The sequence below is a fragment of the Kryptolebias marmoratus genome, linkage group LG11 (assembly GCF_001649575.2).
Source record: "Kryptolebias marmoratus isolate JLee-2015 linkage group LG11, ASM164957v2, whole genome shotgun sequence".
In the NCBI taxonomy this organism is placed as follows: domain Eukaryota; kingdom Metazoa; phylum Chordata; class Actinopteri; order Cyprinodontiformes; family Rivulidae; genus Kryptolebias; species Kryptolebias marmoratus.
The window spans coordinates 14,789,602-14,808,262 of NC_051440.1; the positions used below are offsets into that span (position 1 = coordinate 14,789,602).

Sequence of the window (18,661 nt, forward strand, 5' to 3'; positions counted from 1 at the left end):
GGGGGGGGGGAATGCTGTCCATGTAAAAGCTCCCATGGAATTAAAAATAAACACTTTACAATGATGGAAAGACCTGTGAGAAGTTATCGAAAAAAATGCAAAAACTTCACACAGGATACACAGCTCAGACACAAAGTTGAGACTAAACGTCCTTTCTGACCAGGCAAAGCTCTCAGACTAGAGCAAGATATAAATAGTGTCTGCTATCAGGTTGTGGAAGAGCTGTTAGTGGTTAGACACAAACATAAATCTGTTATTCACTTGTACGCAACAAGATCACAGCTCAAGGGTTTCTTTGTCATCGTAAAGCACGTTATATTGTCCAGCTTACCATTAAGATGTTGTCAGTGGTGCTTTGGAGCCAGAGTCTGCGAGGAAAATCAGTAACCGCCTATCATAGACATACATCTGTTGCCAGCAGGGTGCTATTTATAGCAGGCCCACAAATAGGTGCAAGAGCCCATCAGATTTTCCGAAACTAGACTTTAGACTTTCCAAAGGCGTTAAAATCTAACATTAAATTATTTGAACCTGAACAAATTTTTACTAAGTGTCTCTATTTTAAAAAAAAATCAAAAGTCAGAATGTAAAAATCTAAATAAAATTAATCTAAGCTGGTTGGAAAGAAACATTTCCTTCCGTACGAGATGAAAGGTGGACTTGGAAAACATGTCTGTGAAATATGGTTTATGATCGAGCCAAGGACAGTTAGCTGTTTATGCCCTGAGCTTCTCTAGGCTTTTTAGGACAACTCCCTTCCCTTCATGTTGCAACATATGGTCACACCACAGTGTCCCTCTTATTACTCATAACAGGACAACAAATCTATTACTTTATTTCAAATATGCGTTAGTTATATGTGCCATTTTTAATTTTTTTTATTTCTGCGATTGTTTTGTTTAATGAGAAAATCTTGTTCTATCTAGAGTCGAACTGGGTTAAATCAAAGTGTTTTTAGACAACATTGTTAGAAGCTGTTGTCACTGGTGATCTTTTTTGGCGATGACGCTCAGAAAAAGAAAAATTCTTATCAGGACTTCTTATTACAGTTCAACAAACAAACATAAAATGTCTCATTTACAAGCACAAACAGGAGGTTTGTTTATTTCTGATGATTGTTTTCAAAAACAGATATAGTTTCTATAATTTAGACTAGAAGAAATATCTGATATGTGCACAGGTTCATAATTGATTATATGTAAATTATGAGGACTAGATCATTTTGAACATTTTCAATATCAGGTCAATTGTAAACAGAAAATCCTCATTTCTTCAAGGTTAAGACTCTCAGTTTATAAAGTGGCAGAGTCATTTTTTTCTTTTCACAGTGGCACAATATTACTCTAATTTTATTTGGGCAGGAAGTCACCGAATAAAGGCTGTTAAATAAGGCTAAATCCACATTTTTAATCCGTCTTCTTTTGTAAACGATATGGCTTTTGTTACTTCATGCTTGGAAATGTCCACTTGTTGCTGCTGTATCGCAAAGGAATTCGTGTAAGCTTTTGTTCAGTTATGAAACCGCTTTACTGCCTTCCTAAACTCTTGGTCACTCTGACCCCAGTTGGAGGTTGAGCAGCCAGCAGTAAAAAAAAATAAAATAAAAGGACATTTTTTGTTACCGTAATGGCTAAAATAGTGCCTCCAATCGCGTCTCCTGCCAGATGATTTACAACACCATGGCAAGAACCGACCTCATCTGCCCAAATGTTTTTAATGCGAAGTGTAATTTGATTTAACTCCTATAGGAATAAATAAATTTTGAGCCTGTAGTTGGTGAGGATTCAGTGTTGATATTCTGGGTGCTCCCGTATTACAGGCGCGCCGGTAAATGCGCGTCCTGTTCCGGGAAGGGGGAAGAGTTGGTCTGAGTTACATATCTGAAGGTAAATGAGTCTGAAGAGGGAAAACACAATCTGGCTGAGGTCCGGCAGCTGCTCATCTGGTGCGAGGCTGACGGCAGGTATCACTGAGACATCTTACTTTGGGGATCTTACTGTTTCATTTCCAGCGGCGGCAACAGAACAAACAAATGTGTCGGAGCTGCGCTGCGCCGTCATGAAAGCGCATTTCTCTGGAAATGAGAAGTTAGGGCAGGAGACGGGTTGTTATTCATTCTGCTTGTGTATGCTGTTTTTTATGTGTGTGTGTGCTGTGTATAAAGGGTGTGTAAACTCTTTTTTATTATTATTTTACAGTCTGTTATAAGAAGACAAAAATGCACAAATGACTGGATCTCATCCCAAGCCTAGTCAAATAATGATCAAAGGTGTGTATTATTATGTATTCTTCTTCTTATTATTATTTTTCCTTCTCTACCGCAGCTATTTGGGCTTCTTCTCTTTTTTTAATTTTAAAGTCAGGCTGATTTCAGATGACTGTGATTGTGTCTTTATTTGTCTTAGATCTGGTTATTGTGCGCCATCCTGTCTCTGCGTGCGTACCTGTGAACCATAAGGTGACCCTGAGTGTCCGAGCTGAGGGGAGAGGCATCCTGAACTACCAGTGGTTCTTTGAGAAGGAGAAGGAAAATTATGTCAAAGTGCGTAGATCCCCTTTTTCTTTTAAAGCACAGCAAAAAATAAAAAAATACAGTCAATCACGTTTAATTGTGAAACATGATTGTGAAATGTAATGTGCATATAAAGTTTTGTTTGTCGAAATGCCTCACAGAATAAGTAAAGCCGCAGCTTTGCTTGTTCTGCGAGGCATTTCGACAAGCAGACGAGTTCGCTCAAGTCTGTCTTTCCCTCCTCAAGGTGCCCGGCGGCACTCAACCAGACTGGACCTTCAAAGCTGTAAGAACTCAGCGCTTCGTCTGCCGAGTGAATGACCACACCAACAACTGCACCTTCAGCGAATGGGTGAAGGTGAAGGTGTTGAACACTGACAAGTCAGGTAAAATGCACTGTGACGTTCTTTGTTTATTTATACAGGTTGTCCCGTTGAGATCCAAGATCTCGTTCACGAGAGAGACCTGTTTTGATAAAACACGTTCTTCCACGTGGGCTTCTTAAACAGCAGTGTTTACATTTTTTTTTTTGCTTGGCTCGTCACGGAGTAAATCCTTTTTTTATGACTAGTTTATTGCTGGGGTTTTCAATTTATGCTTTTTTTTTGGTTGTTTTTTGTCCAGGTTTGCCAACAGACTGGCAGGGTGAGCCGCACATCGTTATCAACCCCAAACCACAGACAGTTCGACAAGGTGGGAAACTTACTCTCTGCTGTGCTGCCTTTGGCGTCCCGGCTCCACGCTATCAGTGGTACAGAAATGGCCAGCCGCTGCAGAATAACATGAGCGACACCCTGCAGGTAAGGGAGTGTTTACCTACCTTACAGCCGATAGCGCTTACTTACGCAGTGTCATTATTTACCGTGCTGTTTCACGGACTGAGTGACTATGATTTCATTCGAAAGCCCGGTTAATCTTTCACCAAAACTGTGATCTGGCCACAGACTGATATGATTTATCGTACCTGCAGATTAATGATGTAACGGCTGAACATGAAGGATCCTATCTGTGCTCTATCTCTAACGTGTTGGAGGAGAAATGGACGGAGCCAGTCAATGTTGACGTCAGTAAGTCCTAAGTAGAAGTGTAAAAAATTTGTCTTTGTCCAACTTTCAGCACTGTATTTTCCTCTTGGGTGTCAGAAAAATCAGAATTTCTTCACCCTCCTATTCTACTGATTTTTAGCTTGGGAGGCTTTTGAGTTGTTTCCACTGTGCTGAGGGTACTTTCCTATTTCTGAAGACTGAAAAGGAAGTTGTTAGACTCCAAATAGCCTTAGCCACACAACAGGAAAGTGATGCAAAGTGAAACTACGTCTCGCAGCGTTTCATCCTATGTTGTGCTCAAAGGCAGTGACTATCACAACAAATATGAGAATTTAACTTACCTGTAAGGGCGTACAGGGCAGAGGCAGTTCTGTGCTGGTTCAGGTGCTGTTCCCACATGTTAATTTTGTGCCTCTGTTTATGCCGTTTAGTGCAACCGGAGCTGCTTCCTCCTCCAGCACTCACAGGTACAGTTTTATGGGGGGAAAACGACAACAAAAATCTTTGTCAACTTTTGTAGCATGCGTTGCTATAAGTAAATTCTTTTTTTTTTCTTCTTCTAATCGTTCATTCAGCCACTGATAAGGTTTCCCTTCTCATTGGCAACTTGAATTACTCCAACTACCCCAATTTAATGGCGCCCATTGTGGACGTACATGAGCTGGCCAACCTGCTGCAGCAGCTTGGCTTCAGAGTCGTTTCCCTGCTGGATCTCACCAGGGAGGAAATGCTGGCTGCCATCGACAAGTTCATTCAGCTCCTGGACAGAGGAGTTTATGGTGAGTATTTCAGGGAGTGTCTTTCTATGACAGCTACTTGTTTAATGATGTGAATCTTTTTTTTCTTTTGTTCTTGTGCAGTGCTGCGTGTAACTTCTCTTTTTATGTCCTGTGTCTACTAGTGTGTATTTTTATCTCTTGAGTTGTTTATAGATATGAGTGGGTCGATAAGGAAGAAAGAGTTCACGTATATATATATATATATATATATATATATATATATATATATTATGAAGAATAATTTCCCCTAAAATTTCCCCTAAAAACAATCGGGGATCTTTTTGCTTCCCTGTGTGACCTGGGTTGATTACGTCTCATTCAGTCCTGTTTTGTCGAACCTCTGCAAAGCAGTTATTCTTTTTTTTCATAGTAGATGTGTTGTTTATTTGTCTTCGACAGGCCTTTTCTACTATGCGGGTCATGGGTATGAGCACGCTGGGAGGAATTACTTGATCGCAGTCGATGCTCCACAGTCGTACCAAACCATAAACTGTGTGTGTGTGCAGAGGATTATGTTCAAAATGCAAGAAAGGCAAACTGCACTGAGCGTTATACTGCTGGACACCTGCAGAAAATGGTAAATGCGCTCAGACATTTGTCTGCTTTTTGAACCGAAAAGTGACGGACGGGAAATTTTTGTTTTACAAAAAAAACAAAGTAAACTATTACAATGCAAGTAATGTAGATCCTTTCTAAAAAAATGTTCCCCAGGTACAACCGGCATCGCATACCGTCGTTTATTGAGCCCCTGGGACCGAATGGGAACACTGTTTATGGTTATGGCACGTAAGTCTATTTTAATGTACTGCTCTGTTAAAACTGAAAAGACTATTTCTGAACAGGAGCATTTATTTTACTCGCCATGATGTAGAGTTGAAAGTTTTTTGTGACGCGTGAGTGGTTTGACTGTTCCGTCACGGACTCTTTCAGATGTGAGGACGCTGAGGCGTATGAGGTCCAGGACGGGGGCAGGAGTTCAGGAATCTTCACCAAGTACCTGAACAGGCACATCCTACAGCCAGACAAAGTCACACATGTCTTAGAGAAAGTGTCTGAGGGTAAGTGTCTAAAAATTAAATAAATAAAAAGTAGCATTCTGACTTTGATAAAGAAGTTGCAAATACATCATCCCAGCCTAATCTATTATGGCTGTGACAACAGGTGTAGTTTTTTTGTGTGATTTAAAAATATCTCTTAAAATTAATACTTTTTTGGAAGATAATAAAATTGACACATTTGAACTTTATATATAAGGCTCGGAGTGAACTTGTGAGTAAATCCTTGGCTGCTTTTTCTCTCTATTCGGTTTCTGAATGTTATTCCAAAACAACCAGAGCTGAGAGGAACAGGCTGTTCTTTGGTGGGGTGGATGGAGCAGAGGCGGGTTTTATGACCACTTACTTCTCATTTTAACATTGGTTTTTTTTTTTTTTTTTGAGGTGTTCAGAAGTGCAGTGGTGACTGCTCTGGGATTTGAGGTTAACAAGTTCTCCTGTCTTGAAAGCCTGTTTGTCTTTTTTGGTGGTCTCTGGGGAAATACATTTTCGAGGTACCATTAGCATGTGACCTCATTCTTTTGAAATTCACACTGTTGGCTTGAGAACAGCAAGAAACCCGAGAGCTGCAGAGAGCAAGACAGCTGCTCTGACGTTCGGACCCCCCCCCGCGCTGCTCTCATGGGGTCGTTTGCAAATCAGTTCCAGTACGACGAGCCCCCCTACTGACGGCATGTTCGTCTAAATCCACAAGGATTTACTTGGGTGAACAAATGTACAATTCTTTTATAAGGTATTTCAAGACGGATTTTATCACTTGAAGCGGCATTGTGGGCAGTAATTAGGTATAGCTTAATTGGCAGGAGGTATTCATAGCAGTAAAATGTTTTTGCTGTATTAAATCTTCTCAAAAGCAAAGCATCAAAAGTTTTGAAACCTTGTTTTGTCACTTGACTGTCTTTTTTCAAACGACTGTCAGGATTTCGAATAAGTCCAGTGTGTGGATTCTTTTAAAGACTTGTTTTTTCCCCTCCCCTCCAAAGAATTTAGCTTTGAAAATTGCATATACTTTTCAAATTTCCCCAAGTTCCTCAATTTTAGTCAAGTGAATATGATGAACCTTTGTTTGTTTTTTGTTTTTTTTTCCCAACTCACTCACCTCGCTTTCTGTTTTTGCAAAACTCAGGCAGCTCCATGATTGAAAGCGTGAGGGGTAAAATTAGCATTTAAACATTTACGGCTGTTTTTTGCCGCTGGTGCGGACTTTCGCAAAACTCTTCAGAGCAGACCTGGAAGTTTGTACGGGAAGTTGTGGTCTTGCCATCCTGTTCATTTGTACTTTCTCCCTTTTTCTCTACCCCAGAACTCGGTAAAGATCCCCTCATCAAAGGCAAGCAGGCGGTGGAAATTAAACACACCATGAAGGAACCTCGATCCCTCACTGATACAGTTCGAACTACTGGCCACACAAAGGAGCTACACCTACGCGATGTCTGCTGGAGACAGGCAAATGGTGAGTGGGTCGAATTACCCACAGCCCACAATGATTTTTATCCTGCTTTACGTTCCCGAGGGTAAAAAAACCAAAAAAACTCCTGCTAATGACGTGATATGTAGATATACATCAGACATGATTAACTTTCCATCGGTTTCATTTATTTCTTGTCCCCTCGAGCTGAAAAAGGAAACTGTTCAGTTCACACCTCTTACAACATAACTTGTACAAGCCACGTACAGACACTGTGGTATGAAGTGATATTTACAGTATCATTCAAAAAAATGTCTAGTAATTTCTTTTTAAATAAATCAAAATAAGGAACTGGAGCTCATTGTGCAAAGGGCATTTTCCTGTTTGATGGAAGGAAGCTTTTTTTGACCTTATTAGACTTCCTCAAATCGACTTCAGATCAGCCGTTCTAAAATTTAATCTTGATGTTGTGGAATGATCACAGATCTTTTTTTCCCCCCCATCAGACTTGATGACACAAAATCTTATTCTTAAGTACAGTTAATCGCTGGAAATTCTTTCTGAGGTCATTTTGTGCAAAATAAATGGTTCATTCTTTATAGATAAATATGTGAGTTAGTAAAAGTCCTCATTAGGCTGTTTTTGCTTTCTTTTTTATTAGAGTTACCACGGAAGAAACTGCTGTGTTTTTCTTGCGGAGTGGAAGTGGAAGTCAGCTTTTCAGCGTTGTTCTCAAATGTCTTGGTAGCTTTTGCTACTATAAAGACTGTGGGCGACCGTACCCAGGACTGCACTGTCACTCTTAGAAGCACGCCTGTAAGTATTCAGCTTTACTTAAGCCAAAAGACCTTCTGTCAAACTTTACCATTATCAAAATGAGCAGCATATTGATGTAAATGACACAATATGACAGTAACATACAAAATAATTTTTAAAAAAGGAATAAAAAGCAGTACAAACGTAGTGTGCAGAAAGTCACGTTTTAGCTCGCTCACATATTTCTTTTACAAATCTGATCCCTATCTTTTCGTAAATGCCTCCTCAAGTTAGTGTTTGGGTTTAAAACCTGGAAGCTGTGTCTACGTCATGAATTCCACGCTGCGCGTGTTGGAATGCAGCGAGTTTCCATTAGCCAGTCGCCGCATTGACCATTCACGCCCCCGCCTAACGTGTCTGAGGAAGTTCTCCCCATATATGGACTTCCAGCGCACTGCAACCAGTGACAAAGCAGGAAATGCAAGCGATTTGGTGCACGTGCATCTGAGCACAGAATCTCGAACCATACTGACATCCTGTGGTTGATTTATGAATTTGAGAAAAAATAAAAATAAAAGAAGTGCTCATGTGTTTTGATGAAGCTTGTAAACCTTTTTGCTTTGTCTCCTCAGCCAGTGGAAGACATATTTTCCAGGCCTGGCCGGTCAGAAGAGATGGACTCGCTACTGTTTAATAATAATAATAACCCAGACTGCACTCTGAGACTTTGCTCTCTTCAGAAGTTGAAGGTATGCTCTCAATAACATGCGACCCATTTCTGTAAATGAGTTGCTCAGTTCTTTACAATGGATCCGTTTTCTTTTCCATTTGCTGCTAATAGGAGTCCATGGTCATCAAGGTGGATCTACATTACACTCACACAGACAGTAACCTGCGCCACACTGAAAGCCAACAGGTGGACATAGGAAAACCCCTGGTGGCGTCCTGTAAACTGTACAAGGGGATTCATGCAGCACCGAACAAGAGGCAGGAAGGCGCTTCGGGTCAAAGCGTGGGGAACATTTCACACAGCACGTCGCAGCGGCATCAGACGCCGACTCGTCCGTGTCACACTAGAAAGGCCGTTTGTGCCGCGAAAGCTGCGACCGTACGGAGCAACGAACCCGAAGAGAACGATGAGAATGAACTGTGTGATTCGTCTTTCACTTAAAAAATGTGATTGTTATTATTGTTATTGGTTGTTACAGTAGTTGATTGTGAATCCTGTCTGTAATTGATGATGAAAACAATCGGGTGAGAGGTGTTTATGTTCACATCACTCACATCACAACACTGCGCTGAGCTCCTTTAAGACTATAATACTTTGTTCTACAAATTACAGTGTTTGACACTTTTTACTTCAAAGGCAAGCTGGCTGACCTGTAGAGGACTTTACTATCGATAATTTATCTGATGATGAGTATTTCTTTCTCAACTGCACTATCACGTTTTTGAAAATATCGTAATGTGTTTAACTTTAAGATCAATGCTATAATTTTTTTACTAGAAAATGCAAACTTCTTATTTAATCGACTGTTTGTTTACAGTGGTGCTGAAATCATATTTTAAATAATTGCTTGAAAACGAATAAAACATTTTGTCATAAATTTCTTCCCTTTCATAGCAATGTTTTATCATAGTCTTAAGGAGGTATTTTTTTAGAAGTTTTGTTAATTATGGAAATGTTTATATATATATAAAATTTGAAAACCAATCGATTCAATTTATAGTACATCCAGTGATTGAATTATGTTTTTGTGCTTTAAGTAAAACTTATAAGGGCTTTTATGTTTTTAAAGACAGCAAGTCAGTTACAAAATTAAATGCCAGGGTAAGTAAAGCAACAAATAAAAACAGTTAATTTGACTTGAATCTTGGTTATATTCAGTTGAGACTGAGTGTGAAGGAAATCATTTTTCACATTCAAGGATCCAGCTTACCCTTGAGTATCAAAACAAGGAAAAGTCAAAGTTTGTTATCAGTTTTATGATTTGTGTAAGGAAACTACAGAGTCGAAAACACGGCAAATTTCAGAATCAAACTTGACCTTCGAATAACTGAACATTTAATGTCTTTGAAAACAGACAGGAGTTGTTTTATTTTTATTTTTTTAGTTACACTATGTTCAATTTTTAAAACACTAATGGTACATTTGTTTTGGCATTCTGTGACACAGTGATTCCCAAACTTCTTTGCTTTTTTGACCCGCAAAACAGAAGCTGTAGACTAGTGTTGTGACCTTGACTATTTAGCCGAAGTTTAAGCAATCTAGAAAAAAAGCCTTGTCCAGCATTATATACGTTTTTATGCATTAATAACCATTGTTATTTCTTTGTAAAAGTGGAAGCTAAACATTGTATTGTCAGTCATTGTATTAAGGTCATTTGATTTCTATGGGTTGTTTATCAGGACCCCACAGATGGTGTTTAATGACCCCAAGTGTTTTTGGTCCTGAATTAAAAACACTTTATATACACTGTGATCTGTATATGAACACACACACACACAAAATATCTATCCATGAAGAAGTGCAGCACAGGGTCTACAAATGCCCTGGTGCTTTAAGGATAGCATTTCAAAAAGACCCAAAATAAAACAAACAAAAAAAACTTGAGTCACCGTCTACACCCTTGTATTATCTTGTCTTGTCAACGTAATATTTATCACTACATTTCCAAGAAAAGCACATAAAACTGAACGCACAGCGTGTTATTTTCTACATATGGATAAAATCTTCGCTGCCTTGCAGTCCTGGGTGGCGCGCCGTGATCGTATAGTGGTTAGTACTCTGCGTTGTGGCCGCAGCAACCCCGGTTCGAATCCGGGTCACGGCAAGGTAAAAATCACATCAGGGTCCAAATGTTTATGTTGTCAGAATGTAATGATTTTCACTTTAAAATGTTGCATTTGCACATTAATAACAGGGTTGATGATTATATTTTTTATTGCAGTACATGATCTCTCCTCCGACTATTGTCGTCTTCAGTTTGATCAATTTACAAATCATATCTGCTATTACCAAGGTCAAACATCACCACAAAATGCATTATTTGTTGTTCATATTTAAGGCATTTCTTTAGACATAATGTCGCGCCTTTTAGTGGAAAGAACGCCTAAAAGAAATAGCCTTTAACTACACATCACATTGAACAATTACAAGCACAAGCCGACATTGAATTAAACATGGCATCATTTGCACATTCAAGCAGCTTGTAATTTGCATAATAAAGCAACATTAAATTAATAAATGCTAATCAACTTTGGTAGTTTCGTGGTGATATTAATTAGTTAGAAAACACTTGACTACCGATTAGACGCAATTTCGACAAGTGGCCTGCAGGTGGCAGCACAACACATCTAATTTCCACTCTGTGACAGAAATAAGAAGTGTGGTTTTATCAGTGGTGTCCAATCCTGGTCCTGGAGGGCCACTTTCCTGCATGTTTTAGCTGTTTCTCTGCTTTGACACACCTGATATGAAAGACTGAGTGATTCACGGGCTTCTGCAGAGCTTGAAGACCTGCTGAAGAGCAGAGAAACATCTACAACACACAGGATAGTGGCCCTCCAGGACCAGGACTGGACACCACTGTTTTAGGTCAACCTGGAGAGGGTTTTGGATTTATTGCAAAAGCCAGTAAATCAAATTTTATATTTATTCTAATTCGATGTTACTCCTCTACATCATAAACTGAGTCTAAAATGTCTTCATTTATTCATAACCGTGGCTGTGAAGTGGATGAATCTGGAATAAATGACTTTGGTCACCTCAGAATTGAGGAGGAAATAAAACCACCGCCACCACCCAGCAGCTATTTCTGCAACACATTAACACTATTGTAAGTAGCATTTTGCTATCAGATGAATTTGCTACTTCAGCTTTTAACTTGTCTTTTGCTACTTTTAGCTAGTGGTTTGTTACTTTTAGCTACTATTTCTCAACAATTAGGTTTTATTTGGCTTTTTGGTCACTTTTAGCTACACCTTTGCTGCTTTTAGATAGCATTTTGCAACTTTTAGCTTTTAACTAGCAGTTTGCTACTCTTAGCTTTCAGTTAGCCTTTTGCTACTTTTAGTTAGTTTTTTGCTACTTCACTTTTTAGATAACATTTTGCTACATTTAGCTCGCCTTTTGCTACAGAGGTTTGTTACTCTAATGCTTTGCCACTTTTAGCTGTTCTGCTTCTTTTAGCTTCTTCCACAGATTTCTGCAGTCCTCCAGCACTCAGCGTACACGCTGCTCCTGTCCTCTGAAGCACAGCACAGTTCGAGGCGAAGACAGATGTCAGGAGGACACGCTGCAGCGTTGGACACCAGTGCTGGACATCCTCCTGGGGACCGCGCGGCGCCTCGCGCGCCTGTTGGCTCGCTCCCACGTCAGTCTCCACCGGGACCCGCCCTCCCAGCTGAAGTGGCGGCGGTGAATGGTGAGCGACAATCCTGCTCTCGACCGCGGGCAGACACGCAACACCGCCGACCTGCCTCTGGGTCCCGCATGCGGGCGTCCTCGGCTTCTCCTGAACACGGAGCCACGGCGAGGGGACGGGGTGGGGGGGAGGAAGGGAGGGAGGGAAGAAACTTATCGGGACAACAATGGTGGACGCCTCGGCGGCTGAATCCGTGGCTGCTGCAGGCTGCTCGGGGAACGCGGTCAATGTGACATTCACTTGCGTGCTCCGGTGTTGAGTTTATTGTTCTGGTCCTGTAGACGCCAGAGAGAGAGGAGGGGGAGAGAGTGAAAGCAGCGGACCTTTTTGGGGGAAGATGTTGAGCCGATTCATGAGTGGCAGCGTCAGGAATCTTGAGCGGGAATACAACTGCACGGTCAGACTGCTGGATGATACGGAGTATACGTGCACCATTCAGGTTAGTCACCTGTCGGACCGCAGGAACGTGAACGCACCGCCGCGTTTGGGCATCCGAGCCTAAAACCCGGAGCCACTGGGAACCCTGGGGAGAGTAGTGCGACTGCAATTTGCACAAATCTGCATTAGGGAAATGCGCTTTTTCGCTATTCTTTTATTCATCATTACATTTAATTGAGGCATCAACAAGCCTAGAGTTGATAGGATACCCAAAAAAGACATTATCATTTAAAAGGTACTCATTGTAAAATGTCAAGTGAAATGAGTATACAAAAGGTTATCCTGAGCTATGTCAGATTGGTTCAGTTCCAAGAGTTTACTCCTGTAGCTTGCCAGATTTGTTGACATGCAATTCTGAAATGTGGTACACGCTCCATGTAAACAAAGCCTGGATGCAAGCTGCAAGCTTGTGACCAACCTACATTAGGCTGGCTGTAATCTGTGTAAAAGTAAACAAATACGGAGTAAATTTCCCCACCAACGTGCAGGAGACGACAGCAGATCTTAGTCTGAAATGTTCAGATAGCGCCAACGAATTTTTTCTCTCATCGGTTATGTTTTCTAGAAATGCACCTGTCTTCAAGTCTGTTTCAATTTGGATCGTTTTAGAAACGGATAACAAATCTGAGCACAAATGCGTAGCAATACATCAAAAGTGCTGGACTTCTCCATCCCAAACGGCTCTTCCATGGACATCTGTATCGTTGACCTATTTTCAGTCGCTTTGGCCCTTTTTTGCAGGTAAACAAACACATGTGGTAGTCAGCAGCTGTTCACAAATTTTGCTTCCAAATTTTTAATTTGGGCACACATTAACCAATACTATGGGGGGGGAAAAGCAGCTTTTGTTTCTTATTTTTGACTGACCTCAAGGATCATTTGTCTTCCACACACTGTATCAGGCATTTTTTTCATTTTACGCTCAGGTTTTTCTTGCTTCGTTTACTTGTCTAATTATAGCAGCAGTGATTTAAAGATGTTGCTTATCTGACATTTGTAATGAACCTAGTCTGTCCCATAGAGAGTCAACATTGCGGCTCATTCATTCATTCACAATAGGCGATGGGAATTTGATAAACAATTTGACCACATTTATGTGTAAAGCACTTGCTAAAAACAAACAAATTAAAGGCCGAGAATTCCTTAAAGGGATGCATATTGCCCTCTGCTTTTCATTCCAAAGTTACAGACTAAGATAATTTTATCATTATATGTTGAGAACTTTTGATCAAACCTTGAAAGTAACTTATCTCATACAATATCACGAGATGTCACGCTCAGAGTGTGTTTTCTGAATGGCTCCCAGCTATCACTGCACCAGATTTTAGCTCAGTGTCTGTAAATCCGACTCAGTTACAGCCACGTTTGTGTTCGCGAAGGTCAACAAGCTGTGGTGGCCGTCTCAAATTGGACTAACCCCAAAGGTTAATCGGCTGTAGAGGTACGTTCCAAGGATTGCTTTCTGCAAGTTTTATTGAAACTCATCCTGTGGTTCGTGAAAGACTTCGCTAATGCACACAGGCGTGGGCAAAAACGCCTTTTTGGCGGCGGGGGGATTGCAAATAAAAAGCAGAACACAGTTCTTATGATGTTGAATAGCTGTCAGCCGAGGTGTGTTGCTTTGAAACTTAAAACGGGCCAGGGCGTCCACGTTAAAATGTGTCACTTGGCTCGTTTGTCTCATTTGGAACAGCCTGGCTTTGATAGTTGTGCAGCTTTAGCCTCATGCTGATTTGATTAAAAGAGAGCCTGTCACTTCAGCTGCAGGGAAAACAATGGTTCAAGTTTTTAGGAAAAAAAAAGAGGAACTCCTCGGAGAATACAGTCAGGAACATGTAGACACTTTAAAGACACATTTACACCTGTAATATCACATAACGAAACATTACGAACATATAAATCGTGCTTGTCGCTGGGATCTTTGTTGCCTTTTAACAGGTCACGTTGTTGCTCCATCTTGTTCCTCAATGAGCAAGTGTGAAATAGATGCTGCAGTAGCTGTGGGGTTGTGACTGTGTGCCCAGGTTGTAAACAGACCTACATTTCTGCTCGGAGCTGAGCAAGTGATGGTGCTGGGCCAGATGGACTGTGAAACCAGCAGGTGTGCTGTTTGCAGCAGAGTTGGGTGGCTGACGTAATCGAGGTGGAAGGAGGAGGAGGAGGAAGGGGGAGCAGGGAGAGAGAAAGGAGAGAACGCTCCCGCTCTGCTGTGACTGTCTGGCATCCTGATTATCTTTCTCATCCAGCGAGGGAGCCAGGACAATCCAACCGTCTAGGCGCATTGCTAATGCGTGTTCCACATTCGGTTGGGTCCCTCCAGGTTTTAAGGTCTGCCAAGAGGAAAGGAAAATATAAATATATCAACCTGGATATCAGGACTGGGGGATGCAAATTTAAGAGGCGGAGCAGACTCGCTCTCACTTTGTCCTGTTCCACTCTCTTTCTGTCCTGCTTTTCTTTTTTTTGTTTACCTGTTTCCAAAGTGCACCTTTTATTTCCCCCCCGGACGTCTTTCCATCACACTCGTATCCTTCCCCTGAACTTTTTTTAATGGCTCCGCAGTCGGATCTGCCCCCGGCTCAGGTCATCCTCCTTCCATTTTCTGACACGAACCCAGCTCCCGGCTCCTCTTCAATGATATTCCCTGACTTGCCCGCAGCCTAAAGGCACAATTTAAAATGATGAGAAAAAGAGCTAAGACTTCAGCAAGTTAGGCAGAGAGCGTTTCCATCTTTTTCAGTGCATTCTCAGCTGTAATGCATGGAACCTAAGTTTTGCATTAATGAATTATGGAGATTTCCACTAAGCTGGGGGGGGAAGGAGGAGTGAGCGCTTATCACTGCTCATCCCTGTAGATGTAGTCCTCATCTAGCTGCAGGTTGATGGAGGAGTCTGAAATCTGCTTTTAGCCTAAGGCCTTTTCTGCTTGTCTGTCATTTTTATGCAGTTTTGCAAAAAAAAAAAAATTGCATCAGCAAGCATACCAACTGTGCTTCATGTTTTGCAACTTTTTAATGACTGACAGTTCATATAACATATAACGTGTAAAAAAAAAAAAAAAAAAAAAAAAAAAAAAAAAAAAAACAACCCCAAAACAAATCACGTTATACAGAGCACAGCAGGTCTCTCAGCTGTAAATGCAGAATACATTTGCAATATTTTTAGTCCTTTCTTAAGCAAAACCCAAACATCCTGCATTTTTAATGGACTTTGGACATCTTTAAGTAGGTTGTTTGTCCCGAGTTCACTGCGGGTTTTGTTTCTCGTTGAAATAACAACGGAAAACAAAATGTCTTCTTCTCTAACACACCTCAAACAGCCAGAGGTTTTGCATAGGTAGTTGTTGTTCTTATTGATTTAAAGCACGTCTGTCGTTCTAAGATAAAGTTAATCGTCTCTTTTGATTTCATATTTGTGTTGGCATCAGCAGGTAGTCAAAACTAGTAAACAAAAACAAACAGCTCATAGGACAGTAGGACATAAGCAAATCAAGACACTTCCATTTGTCTAAACCTTGGCAGTTTTAGCCTCAGGTTGCCTACATTTTTATCACCCACCCCTAAAGGTGAGGGTAATAATTTTTTTATCTGTGTGTTTGTTTGCTGTACCGTTAGCCAAATATCTCATGTATCACTGAACAGATTTTAATGAAACAATCAAAACTTAATCAGTGGAATGACATCTACAACTCATTAACCTTTGGAGTCAGCCTGATTCAAGATGGCCGCCGCAGCTGATCAACTATTGGAAACACAAAAATGGCTCTAACTTGATCAGTTTGACAGGTAATGAGCTAAAATTTGGTGTGGTAGTAGCTGAGAATGTTGCCCAACACACACTTCGAAGGCTACAGTCTGCCCAAGATCTTTGTTTAAAACTTTAGCATTAACCTTGTCTGTCTGTTAACAAAATATCTCACTAACGACTGGGCACATTTTAATGAAGCTGATTAATCTTTGGAGCTAATCCACTTCAAGATGATTACCGGAGCTAACTGACTTTTGAAAACACACAAAAAAAGGCTATAATTCAGTCCGTTTTACAGATATTGCTCTAAAATCTGGTGTGATTGTAGCTGAACTCGATCAGATCTTTGCTTTGAACTTTAGCATTTACTTTACCGGGGTCAGCCCTGTTTGTCTTTTAGCAAAATATCCCATGAACCACAGGGCAGATTTGTTTCTAAAAGAACAATTTTTGCTTGTTTTCATTTTGTCACTTGCTCTACAAAAGTGGAAAGTGTATAATAAACTAGCTCAGAGTTGGCAGCTGGTTTTCTGCTTTATGGGCGAGTGAGAGGCAATTATGTCCAAGTCCTCCTGAGATCTGCTGAGCTGTCATGAGGAGACGGATGGGGGAGGGACGGGGTTCTGTGTATCGAGGGGTGCTTCACTCTGAAGCGTGGTGCCAGCGTCTCAGCTGTTGCTACAGGGACTCCACGGTTACTCTGGGGAATCGTACGATCACTCGGTGATCGGGATTCCTCTTATGAAACTCCTGACAAACACTCGCTGCCATCCTTAAAGACACGTGACGGCATATCTGCCCACATCACCTGGGACACTCCTGGGACTGTCCTGCTGTACCCGTCGCCACAAATCCGTCCTGTAAGTCCTGTCACATATTTCATAGACATTCCTCACAGCCTTTTAATCACAATAAAGTGGTGGGAATTTGCTTGCCAAGTCTCAGGTGGAAAATAAAGATGTGCTAATGATTTGTACTAATCTAGAGCTGCATATATGGAGCTGCATTATAATGAGTTTTTATAATGAGTTTCTCTATTAGGAGGCCTATTTTCAAAGAAATTGACAAGTAAAATTAATCAGCTCCTTAAAGATGCCTAAATTAGATTTTTCTCGGGGGTGTTACTTCATCAAAATGTTATATTTTACTAGAATTTGGCGTATGATTTGTTTTAGATGATGCATAAAAGATGTCAGGAAAAACAAATAAGCTTCATGTTGAATCAACTTTTAATAGCCTTGATTGTTGTTTCAATATTCCTGGTCTGAGATTCTGGAATCAGCTTTAATCGGTGATTGCCTTGCACACCAGATATGTAATTTGAAACCAGAATTCAAAGTGCGCTCCTGGATTAAAATAGTTGAGTGAACCCTTTGGAGGCTGACATTGTGACAGTGAAATGAGGTGTTACAAAATGACAGAACCATGAGGTACATTTTCCAGAAATTGTGTGACCGTGAATGATAATGGGGGAAAAACATAACATGAATAACACCTTTTTACTTATTGTTATACAATCAAAATAAAAAAAGACAGAGGAAATTGCAAACAGTGACACTCCCATTAGAGGTGCTAAAAAACAAACAAACAAAAAAAAAAGCAAGACTTGCTCTAAATACTGCGATTTTTTTTTTTGCACTTAAGTGCTGAAACTGTTGAATCTGGTTTATTTTTACTATCATCCAACCTAGTTGTCTGAGTGAATAATTACCAGACTGCATGCAGAATTGTGCATCGCTCTGCATGAGCAGGAAAATACATGCTTCACACGATCACCTCAGTCTTCTTGATGAAAATGTGAACTCTGTTTAACGAGTTTTGACAGCATTGTAGTATCCAGTGTGTATTATCTACTGTACGCAGCATTTGTTAGTAGTTGTTATTATGTGGTAGTTGGTTTTGGGTGAAGTCACAGGTTTTATACAAGGTGAACTTTTTGGGCTCTGTGGAAGGGGAAATGGCTTTAATCTGTCCTCCATCAAAGGTACCTAGGTGCAAAGGTGCAAAGTATGAAATTAGACAATTAAAAAGGTTTTTCTGAACTATATCAAATGGCGCAGTTTGAAAGAGTTGACTCCATTAATTTTATAGATGCATATATTGATATGCAATTCTGAAAAGCGGGTACGCAGTTAATGTAAACAACTTGACTGAATCTGCCAAAAACCAGGGGGAAGATTGAGTCCCGTGACTGACCTGCATTACAGGTGCTGGTCATAAAATTAGAATATCATGAAAAAGTAGATTGATTTCAGTAATTCCATTTAAAAAGTTAAACTTGTATATTATATTCATACATTACATACAAACTCATATATTTCAAATGTTTATTTCGTTTAATTTTGATGATTACAAATGACAACAAATGAAAATCTCAAATCCATCATATCAGAAAATTAGAATCTTACTGAAGACCAATAAAAACAAAGGATTTATAGAAATGTTGGCCAACTGAAAAGTATGAACATGAAAAGTATGAGCATGTACAGCACT

At 40.4% G+C, this 18,661-nt stretch overlaps 3 protein-coding genes and 1 non-coding gene across 6 annotated transcripts in view; 3 read left to right on the forward strand and 1 right to left on the reverse strand.

Annotated features, from left to right (window-relative positions):
- alpk3a (alpha-kinase 3a) overlaps positions 1-655 on the reverse strand; it is a 14,044-nt gene extending 13,389 nt beyond the window's left edge. Inside the window, exon 1 of one of the 2 annotated variants that reach the window (XM_037978204.1) lies at positions 332-655. The gene's annotated coding sequence lies outside the window, so the exon portion shown is untranslated. The remainder of the gene's footprint in view (positions 1-331) is intronic. The other variant, XM_017405993.3, reaches the window with a different exon arrangement.
- A 1,177-nt stretch (positions 656-1,832) lies between these two features.
- On the forward strand, positions 1,833-9,166 carry malt3 (MALT paracaspase 3). 2 transcript variants are annotated; one of them, XM_017405573.3, is made up of 15 exons: positions 1,833-1,963; positions 2,199-2,269; positions 2,406-2,542; positions 2,760-2,898; positions 3,137-3,312; positions 3,483-3,579; positions 3,990-4,025; positions 4,134-4,337; positions 4,737-4,914; positions 5,049-5,123; positions 5,268-5,395; positions 6,696-6,845; positions 7,462-7,616; positions 8,189-8,305; positions 8,398-9,166. In XM_017405573.3, exons 2-15 carry the CDS (start codon positions 2,227-2,229, stop codon positions 8,725-8,727), a joined length of 1,965 nt encoding a protein of 654 aa, XP_017261062.1. In that variant the 5' UTR covers positions 1,833-1,963; positions 2,199-2,226; the 3' UTR covers positions 8,728-9,166. The 2 variants fall into 2 exon arrangements, with proteins under 2 accessions (XP_017261062.1, XP_037834386.1); XM_037978458.1 differs by having other exon boundaries at positions 1,908-1,959.
- A 1,152-nt stretch (positions 9,167-10,318) lies between these two features.
- On the forward strand, positions 10,319-10,390 carry trnah-gug. The gene has a single exon. It is a non-coding gene; the product is annotated as a tRNA-His (tRNA).
- A 1,746-nt stretch (positions 10,391-12,136) lies between these two features.
- The window catches only part of LOC108230137 (FERM domain-containing protein 5), a 52,027-nt gene continuing 45,502 nt past the window's right edge, over positions 12,137-18,661 (forward strand). Inside the window, exon 1 of the mRNA XM_017406091.3 lies at positions 12,137-12,422. Within this exon, the coding sequence (XP_017261580.3) occupies positions 12,321-12,422 (102 nt within the window). The 5' untranslated portion in view covers positions 12,137-12,320. The remainder of the gene's footprint in view (positions 12,423-18,661) is intronic.